General features: G+C 37.5%; 1 protein-coding gene across 1 annotated transcript; it reads right to left on the bottom strand.

Moving 5' to 3' along the window:
- Window positions 1-3,669: 3,669 nt before the first annotated feature.
- On the bottom strand, window positions 3,670-9,182 carry s1pr1 (sphingosine-1-phosphate receptor 1). The gene is made up of 2 exons (XM_084910665.1): window positions 8,538-9,182; window positions 3,670-7,026 (listed from the first exon to the last, which is right to left on the bottom strand). Exon 2 carries the CDS (start codon window positions 6,914-6,916, stop codon window positions 5,786-5,788), a length of 1,131 nt encoding a protein of 376 aa, XP_084766791.1. The 5' UTR covers window positions 6,917-7,026; window positions 8,538-9,182; the 3' UTR covers window positions 3,670-5,785.
- Window positions 9,183-10,896: the final 1,714 nt, after the last annotated feature.

Raw genomic sequence — 10,896 nt, 5'->3', positions numbered from 1 at the left:
AGGACCCTAGAGCCTAGTGGGAGAGCAGTGTAGTGTGCAGCTGGACTGTGTTTTAAAATGCCTGGCAAAAAAATGCCTGTGTGTTGGGTCCTTCTTATCAGACTTTCAAATCCAAACATACAAACAAATGAAACCATAGATGTCCATAAATTTAACTATGCGTAATAATGTGAAATGACACAGGGAAAAAGTATTGAACACATAAAGATATGGAGGTGCAAAAAGGCATATAGTCTTCATAATCAGGATACGATGGGAAAACCAGATTAAGGCTTTGTGTTCTTATGCAAGAGAAGAATGTGAGCTACATTGTGTTTAGAGAGGAGAATTTTGTGACAGGGTATCAGGCAGAGTCTCTGCTTATTCGCCTTCATGTAGGGGTGGTTGGCCCCTTGAGTGCTTTCAGCCCCCAACGCACATCCAGTACCCACCATGTAGTTCATGTATTTGGACATGAGAGATCACAAAAAATTGGTTTTGTCTTTTAGTTCTTCTGCTTCTTCTTCTTCTTTGTTTTTGGAAATAAAGGGAGATTCAACTGAATATAATAAGCAACATATTTTCCTCTGACAACAGATTAATTCATTCAAAGTCATCTGACCTTGCTAAGATTCAAAATTACTGTCAGAAGTGATGAATGATGTAACAGATAACAGAAATACCCCCCTCCCCTTTTAATCATCTTAAAGCATCCAGACAATTAAACTTTCTGACTTTGAGCTGGTGAGTTAAATAGCGCAAGGGTTTGATACTCACCCACTAAACACTGGACATTGGATAGTGCAGATATTGTCTATATTGGGTCAGTCAGTCCTTGATTCTGGACATGACTAACTATCAGCAAAATGACATGCAACTTATGATTCTGTGTTTAACAATTACAACACAGTTAATACCATTTCTCTCATTCAGAATCGTGTATATTGACGGCCCGCAGACACATTTCTTATCTTTTCACATTCCTGCAGCCACACACAGACACTAATCTTCCGCGGTCTATGAATCAGGTCTACACAAACAAAATCAAGACATTAGAACAGACATTTTCGTCACTTAAACTGCATTTCTCATTCATAATATTAATTCAAACTGTACTTTGATTATATCTTTTATTAAGAATAGAAATGATTTACTATTAGCAAAAGCACATTTAGATAAACTCTGTTTAGCACTCTGTATCGCTTTAAACATAAAAGGCTGGATGTTAAGTCTTTTTACCTTTTCTCAGATGTAATGAGAGGTAACCCACATAGCAGACAGGTCTGTGCCGATCTGGTGTCAAGCCGGCACTGCTGGCTGACTGCTGTCATGGTAAGTGGTATGTCATCCAAATATGGGTCAGGCCTACCATAGATGGCAGTGTTTATGTGATGGCATGCCACATCTGACCCGATTGTGGTTTGGTTTATGTGGCCCAGGCTCACAGAAAACAGGTCTGGCCCAGATCCGGCATCATACTGGCACTTCTGACTGACTGGTGTCATGGCAGGGTGTATGTCAGCCAGATGTGGGCCAGGTGTGGCAATGATGGCATTTATGTTCCTATTCTCCTATTTTAGTTAGAAGACCCAAATACCATGTGAGTGATTTTGTAATGAGGGTTACACTCAGAGAATTACTTACATTTGGATGTAGAAAAGATGAATGAAGTCACAATTTAAAATGAAAGGTTTTTCAGAGAGTGGTTGTAATTTTTAATCAGTGTTAGTGTTATAAGGCCTACATCTGCTTTAAATAGTTTTAGACTTATTCTTGAAAGAATTAATGATAGCTTATCACTGAAAAAGGTCTGGTTTCAAAAAGTGTTTTTCTGCTTAAGAAAGATTAACATGCTTTAGTTTCTGGACCATTAACCTTTTTAGGTTCAATAATACTGTCAAATTTCTATAGATGTGCTAACATGATGATGAAATGTGATGGTTTGTGGTTCCATGGTGGAGGTAAAACTTCTTTTTTAGAGACTAGCAAAGCACTTCCTCAATATCATTCCAGCCCATAATATACCCTAATCTTAGATGTTTGTGAAACCTTATTTGGCCCATTCCCAGGTGATTGAGAAAATAAATGCTTTGTAATGTTCTGTGTCATGATTGCTTTTATGAATGAAAAATAACATTAAGTATTGACCTAACAGACTTCCGATCAATCTGGATTAGATGCAGGGCATCAGCTGACCATCGACTGGGCCTCATTCAGAGGAAAAGGTTTTAGTTATATTTATCTCTCCCTGTGGGCTCACAGAGACAACCCCCTTCTTAGAAGTCAGGGATCAGCAGCTGGGATAGTCAGTGAATCTCATTAACAATGACACTCTGAAGCAAAAGAAGCTGAGAACCAGACTATACATCAAGTGTAATTGATTTTTATTTTATTTATTTTTATTTTTATCTCTCTACCTCCCTTTCTCTCTTTCTCTCTGTCTTTCTAGACAGAGCGAAAGGGATCGAAAATCTATCAATCCATCTTTTGTATATATATATATATATATATATATATATATATATATATATCACTTCAATTACCACTGGCACCCATGTTACCTGTTATCTTCTCGTCTCGAGCTCTTGTCTGAGGCCTTGGTACTTCTCCAGCTTCTCGTCTTCCTTCTTCCTGATGTTGCTGTCATTCGGTATCACTACGTCTACCACTACAGCTATCTTCCTCTGCTTGTCCGCCACTACGTGCATGTAGTAGTAATAGTAGTAGTAGTAGTTCTGCTTTTTCTTAAAGTGATATTACAAGATAAAGGCAGCAAATTTGTGGGACCTGTTTGTTCAGCTGGTTTGGTAAAGTGGTTAATTTATTTATTAGTGGAAGCTTGTTAGGGGCTGTCTGACATTATTATTTATGTACTTTTTTCTCCTGTTTTGAGGCCACCCAAGGACCTCAGGCAATATATCTTTGGTTTCAATCTTGAGAATAGTGTTTGCGTACTTTCTATTAACAGTTGGAGGGTTTTTGGCCTAGGAGACCCTGGTGTTAATTTTCTTGCAAAAATAAGGATAGCTGTTAACTGGTAAAAACTAATTAACAACCTCAAATTAATGGCTCAAGAAAAGTGGAAATGTTGGTGTTTCATGATAAAAAAGGAAACTGATAAATTAGGAATACCCTTTTCATTCTAAAATGAATGATTCAAAAAAGAGAGAGAGTAGTGGCTACATTGACAACACGTGAAATACGTAGTTTAAAGCATAGTACAGCTGTTACAGAAAAAAAGCTATCACTGAACATCTGGTTAAAATTTCAGTCACTTTCGTGTGAATAATTCTTCCTTCTCCTTTCTTTCATTGTTCTCATCACATAAAAGGTCTTGAATAATCAGGCCCCATCTTATCTGAAAGACCTCATAGTACCATATCACCCCAATTAACCCTCAGACTGCTGGCTTACTTGTGGTTCCCAGGATGTTTAAAAGTAGAATGGGAGTTAAGCTGCTGGGGGGCTTCCCTTGTTGCAGTGAGCATTCCTTCTTCTCTCACCTCTTTTCACTCACTGCATTTAATTATTAGTTATTGATAATCTCTGGCTTTCTTCTACATCATATGTTTGTCCTGTCTTCCTCCCCTAACCCCTAATCTTTGTATTGTCTGTATATGAATTTCTTTTGGAAATTGTAACATCAGTTTGCAGCCTTTCAGATGTTATTTGTGAAGAACAAAAACAGTGTGTTTCTATTTCTGTCTTTATTAATTGCTAAAAAACAAAACAAAATCAAAAAAACCCATCAACCGAACATTTGGGAGTTAAAGAATGCACAGGTCAGCTTGGACTGTGTCAATGTTCTTGATAAAACAAAATTTAATTAATTAATTAATTGATCTGCTCCTGATAAAGGATGAGAGAAGTTGAAAGGGACCGTTGATCTTGGTAACAGAGAACAACTGGCATGAACGCCCTTTCCTGTCAATGACTAAACACAATCATTATGATAAAAATGGCATATTTCTCTGTAAGCATTGCAAAAATCGTCTCATCACAGAGACCAGTTTGCATCCTACTCATAGCTTTCAATAAGATTATATGTTCTTTTGAAGATAGTTACCAAATTAACAAATTTACAGGAAATGTGGAAATTACATTTTTTTCCTTTCGGCTTTAAAATAATTAAAATACACTGACATCACTACTAATAACAATGGGAACACAGAGGGAAAGCAGAAAATACATTCTGACCCAAAGGTTTCTACAACTTTTGCACAGTTAATTCTTGTCACATCAAAAACATTCATGAATTCAGAGTTCAGTTGCTTCTTGGACAAAAAATAGTTGTTGTTTTTTTTTATCTTATTTGGGTTTTTTAATAGATAGTGTTTATTGAAGGGTTTTAGATGAGGCTAGAATTTTGAATATAATTTTTATATCAATATTTTGTCAAATATTTAATGTTCCAAATGTTTTGTTTGTTACTACAATAAACTCAATAGTCTAAATAACAATGTTGGTGATGGTTTAAAGAAACATTTTTTATGATGACCAAGACAAAACAAGACAAAAAAAGTTTAACGTTTCTGTGCTTTGTCTTTATTATTTATTATTATTGTTATTATAGATTGAACAAATTTGGACTTCTGACTTCTTTATTTGATTATTTGTTTATTTAGTTATTTATTTTTCAAGCCATTTTTGGTAAGGCTCTATTGTGGTTTTAAGACCATTTCATTTCTATAACAATATTAAAATTAAACAAAATTCTAAAAATAGAAACAAAATTCTGACAGAATCGCATCATTTTGGGAAAAGAAAATTTGACAAGATCAAAAATGATCAAAATGTTTTTTTAAAAAAGTAAATAAATCCAAAGAGTTGACAAATGAATTATATTTGAAACTTTATCTGAACATTTCCACCTTATTGAGGTTTTTAAAATGTAATTTAAAATACATGGAAGGCAAGTTACTTATGATTAACAGGAAAATACAATTACAGTTTAATTGAAAATTGGGGTTAAAAATAGTTTGTTTAAATAACAAACTGATTTTATTTATAATCATGACTTTTTTTTAATAGGTAAGTAAAGTTTGCCTCAATATTATTTTTCTTTTTGAGCAGAGTAGACTTCATATGTAGAACAATAATAAAGCATTGGTAAAAGATTTATTCATGACGATTAAAGAAAAATGAACTGTTGTTTAAAGCAGCTGAGCTCTGCATTCATAAGTGCGTCCCTGTATGGGAAGGTAAAAGGGGATAGAGGACAGTTCTCTTTAATTCATTTTCATATTTTAAACATCTGATAGTAAGTGCTACATGTTCTAGTTGTTCTTAGAGGGTGAGTATAAAGTCTGATTCCTCTATGTGGATCACTTTCTATGTATGTCGTAAGTGTTATTCAGTAAAATTAACCTTGATGCATCAAAACACATCAATAAGTCACTATTTTATCATGCTTTGACTGTCTGGTAAAGTGTATTTTGCAGAGAAATGCTGTGTATCAGCATGTTTGGATATCTGTATAAAATCTGAAGAAGCACTTTATGTTCTGACCAGGTCTTGAATGACGCAGGACCACAATGATCCACATTAAGCAGATGAGATGAAACACAATCCATCCCAGCATACAGGAGTTACAGCCACTGACTCTCCAGTAGGTGCTGTGACATGACGGTTTGGAACTACAAACAGTGTCTGGACCTCTTTTACTTTCCAATCAGTTTGAAAGTCTGTGAGTCCTGGTCAGCTGGAGGTTTCGTGACTTGGCTACATGGCAGAGTTCACATGTATTTTGTGTACAAACACGTACTCCTCATCTGACCCTGTACATCTGCTTGTTTGTCCTGCGTGTTTAAGATGATGAGGTGACATTCCCCGAGGACACTACGGTTGTCTCCCTCGGTGAGTACTCCACTTCCTCCTTGTTGGGATGAGAGGAGTTATCAGACTTGCTGCGGCTAAACTCCGCCCCCATTATTGGTCCTGTGAGCTTGGTGCGTGGTCGAATGAAGGCAGTACAGCACAACAGTGTCTTTAGGAATGCACGCCGCATCTCGTTGCTGGTCAGCGTGTAGATGAGTGGGTTCATGGCAGAGTTCAGGACTGCAAGTGCCAGGAACCACTCTGCCTTGTAGAGGATTGGGCAGGTTAGCGTCTCACAGGCCACATCTAGCAGCAAGAGGATAAAGAGTGGTGCCCAGCAGGCAATGAAGCAGCTGAGAACGATGATGACTGTCTTCAGGAGTGCCATTGACTTCTCTGAACTCTTACTGTTTGCACTGGCATTGCTGCGACCATTGGACACTTTGCGGAAGACCAGTTTGCGGCTACGAGTGCGCACCAATGCATAGATCCTGGCATAGAGCACCACGATGGCCATAAGAATGATACTGAAGACAGTGGTGCAGAACAGGATGTAGGCTTTGTGGTAGAGTGGTAGCACGGTGGAGCACTGTGTCATACTCTGGATGCAGTTCCAGCCCATCACCGGCAGACCGCCTAGAACGGCTGCGATCATCCACACAGTGCTGATGAGTAGAAAGACGCGGAAGGTGTTCCCATTGTTGTGCAGCTTCATCTTCAGCATGGTGAGGTGGCGCTCAATGGCAATGGCAAGTAGGCTGAAGACAGAGGCCGCCAGCGCCACAAACATGCTGCCTTCCCTGAAGAACCACTGGGTGGGTGTCAACTTGTAGGTATTGGCACCCGACAGTAGGATGTTGGCAGTGTAGACGACACCAGCCAGAAGATCAGACAGTGCGAGGTTCCCAATGAAGTAATACATGGGCTTGTGGAACTTCTTGGTCCTCCAGATTGTAGTCAGGACCAGGATGTTCTCTAGGATGATGAAGCAGCACACAATGATGAAGATCACAGAATCAGCCTTCAGACCTGAGTCCTGCTCCGTCTTCCGGAACTTGCCGGTGTAATTGTAGTGTTTGGCAATAAGATCAGAGTAGCTGGGCTCAGCCATGGCCTCCATCTGCAGCACTAGTCCAGCAGGGGGCACCGTGTCCTCAGACTTCAGTCCTTCATGTTTGGTAGTAACTGTGAAGAACAGCAGAGAGAGTCCAGCTGAATGGTGACATGGCCCTACAGAGAGAAACAAAAAAACATTAATAACTGGTCTCACATCAGCATATTAGACAACAAATAGTCTTAAATCAGAGTCTACACTACAGAAATATTCTTCTACAGAACCCTTCTCGTGCACTTTGATTATAAACTGTTCACTGAGAGCCAGAACAAACAAAAAATGTCACTTCAATTTGTGATGAAACAATGATCCAGCAAAAAAGAGACTAATCTTTAGTAAGCAACTTAAATTCAAGTCATTTAAACTGTAAGTCCATACAAATAATCAACTAAAAGTATCCTTTGGAATCATAAGCTAATGAAACCTCAGATGACATACAAAGCTTGCTTCATCAACCTAGCTGCTCCTAATCAGCTGGTTTGAAAGCAAAGATCAGAAAAAAACTAAACTACTTTTAATCTATATTGTAAGAAAATCTTTCATTTTAGAGTTAAAAAAATGCAACAAATGAAAACAAAAATGAAAAGCAAATCTCAAGTCTTTCTTCAGTCTGATGTATTAAGAGAAGGATAGAAGCTTTAGAATGCCTAAAATACAGTACAAAACACAACATTACAGTATATTTTGTTATATTTACCTTTTAATCATTAAATAAAAAAGAAATGTTGAATTGTGCAGCTTTGTATAAACTTTGCTTTCTTGAGTCTGGGATTTGATTTTAATTTAACCAAAAATATATGGAACACCAAATAAAAGAAACCACCAAATGATTAATGTGTCATTCCTGATGTGTCAAAAGAATCTTTTTTGTTTACAACTTACTTTACAACTAATACTTTACCTATTTGTCATCACCCCCCCCCCCCCCCCCCCCCAAAAAAAAAGCTTAAAAACAAACAAACAAACAGCAGCATATCACACAACAAATGACAATATATATATATATATATATATTATAGGTCACATGTTGTTTAATTATTGGAATTATAACTGTAACCTAACTAGAATTCTGGTGATTTGAACGCTCTAAATGCACGGGGGCATGGTGATATCTTTTTCCTATTTTTTGTTCAGAATCATAAACTAACTGAGGATTTTTACATTCGTCCGGATTTGTGTTTAGACGTATAATTTATTTGCAAACGGTGATTTTGTTTGCAAACTAAACGCATAGCTTTAATAAAGGAAATGGAAAAAATGTTGGTGTCTTGTAGCTCAAAAGCGAACAAACATCCTTTATAAAAAAAAACTTTAAAGCCCAGAAATTGATTTTGGTTCAGAAACTCGTCTCTCAGATGTATTTTATCAGTCTTAAAGAGATGCTCGTCTTAAGAGAAGTCCTGGCATTTCTAACGGTCGCGCCTTACAAGACTACTTATAGAAAAGGGTTCAAATTATTAATGAAATATTTTCTCGGTGATTCCCTGTTCGGTGAAATCGGTTGGTTAGTCCTTGTTCATATTATAAAGTACTTAAGTTACTGCACGACTGCCTTTTGAGGATTTTTATAAAAACTGTCTGCGATTTTTTTAAATCTCTAAAATTCCATTTATTTGATCAAACTGACCTGAGTTCAGATGAACGCGGAGTTCTCCTCTTCACCAAATGAACGCAAAACGACTTCACGACGATCCGCTTCGGTTTAATTGTCAGCCAAAACAGCTAAACAAAGTTTCTATTGCTTGAAGACAAGGTTTATAACACAGACACTTTTTCCCTTTTTTCTTTTTACATCTTCAGTCAGAGTCCCAAGGAAAACAGCCCGCATCGGAGTGAAAGACACCAGAGACGCACAAACACAATGAAACACACGCACACTCTATCCGAAACACACACTGAAGATGAGGATGGTATGATGACGATACTTCCCTCCTTCGGATCCACGCGTCTTTTTTGTCGTTTTTCTGCCTTCTTATTATCGTTAGTCAAGCAAATAAATGAATAAAACTCTTATAAAGATTATTATTAACAGAGACCTGAGAGTAAATAACATTAGAGAGAACACAAAACAAACATAAAATTGACCTGAGATGTAATTCAAGTAAACAAAGTTTAGATTAAATAAAAGAGTAAAAATTAATTAGATGCAGAAACAACATTCTAAAAAATATAATAGCATAGTTATCATATATAGTATGTCATTTAGTTTGTTTGTGGGAATCAACCATATGCACTCCCTATACCATGTCCCCCCTCAATCCAGACTTGGTTTGCCCCATAATGAGTCTGTAGCCTCTGTGACCTACATCATATCTTTCATGTCATGGTGTGTGTGTGTGTGTGTGTGTGTGTGTGTGTGTGTGAGGGGGGGGCTGTCATGGATTCATCATGGATTCATACACTTTCAGCTAACGGTCAAATTATTATTAATTATGTTTCCTGCATCTAACAATGAAGACACTTTTTTAGCACTTATAGTAACGGGATGTGGGTGTAAGATCTCTTATTGACGCCTTATTTTGATATTGTGCTTGTATTGTGTCATAGCTTTAAATTTTTTATATAGCAGATACTGTATATGACACACTGACACACTTAACTGAGTGAGTAGATTTTATATCTGTCTAACCAATTGTATTAAACATTTTGTTGTTAGATATTTCCTGAGACATTATGTATATCTTTTCTTCTGTCTGTCGCTGGGTTTGTGGAAGGATCTCTCTTCATCGTCCTAATTTGTTTTCCTTTTATTTCAAAAATTCTTAGAGTAGTTGTCGAGCAGTTATATGATCACTTGCAAAAGAATGGTTTATTTGAAGAGTTTTAGTCAGGATTTAAAGTGAATCATAGCACATAATACAGAATTACAATAGTCCATCCTAGAAATAATAAATGCATGAACAGGATGTTTCTAGTTTTAGAGATTTGTTTAATATGATCACCGAACATATCTTGGGGAGATGGGTAATGCCATCTAAAGTAAGCATCTGGTTAGACACTATATTTTTACATTTTTTTGTTCCGAGTACAATAATCTCAGTTTGGGTTAGGAGTAAGGGTAAGACAGCTGGGTCAAGTGACGGCTTCTTACATTTTTTTTCTTCCTATCTTTCTCCATTCAGCCATTCGATCCTTATACAATCGTTGTAAGAGCTTGGTCCGGACTCATTCCTGGTCAGTGTTGGACTCTGCCAGACTTGCCCTTTGTCATTGATTCTGTTCAGTATTTTCATGGACATAATTTCTAGGTGTAGCCAGCTGGCAGAAGTGTCATTGTACTGGGTTCATGGCTCAGTGTTTCTATGTTTCTTATGTTCTCATGTGGCATTTAGTTTAGTTTAGTTTCTAGTTCTTAGGCTTTTGTTCATTTTAGTCTGTTCCCATTTCTGCTTCCCTGTGTAGTCTGTCATGTCTATCATGTGTGCCAAGGTCTGTCTCCATGTTTATTCATCTGTTTCCTAGTTGTGTCTCTCTTGTGTCTTACTGTGTGTTTCATGTTTCCTGTTTTATTTTGAAAATCTCCTGGTCTGTGTGCATTATGTTAAGTTTTGTTTCCCTTTCTTGTTAGTCTGATTGATTCCAGCTGTGTTTCCCTCCTGTTTCCCATCCCTTCGTTTTCCTGGGTGTATTTAGTCCTCTGTCTTCCTCTGCTTGATGTCGTGTCGTCCCATGTTGCTGTGTGTTTCCTTGTGCCCCTCGGTTTCTTTGTTATTTCTAGTCTGTTCTAAGTTTCTAGTTTTAGGTTGTGTTTTCCTGTATCTAGTGTTTCAGTTTTTGCACAGCCAATGAAACACCTTGGTGTTTCCCCGGATAAGCTGGAGATGGCCGAGAGAGAGAGAGGTCTGGGCTTCTCTGCTTAGGCTGCTGGGCCCTGGATAAGCAGGATGGATGGATGGATGGATGGGTGGGTGGGTGGTCTGTCTTTTTCCAGTCCCCAATGAGTCACACCAAATGACTTCCCCTTCCTGATCCTGGTTCTATTGGAG

Source organism: Perissodus microlepis, chromosome 17 (genome assembly GCF_051167445.1).
Source record: "Perissodus microlepis isolate ML-2025 ecotype Zambia chromosome 17, ASM5116744v1, whole genome shotgun sequence".
Lineage (NCBI taxonomy): Eukaryota > Metazoa > Chordata > Actinopteri > Cichliformes > Cichlidae > Perissodus > Perissodus microlepis.
This window is presented reverse-complemented; position numbering and strand designations above follow the sequence as displayed.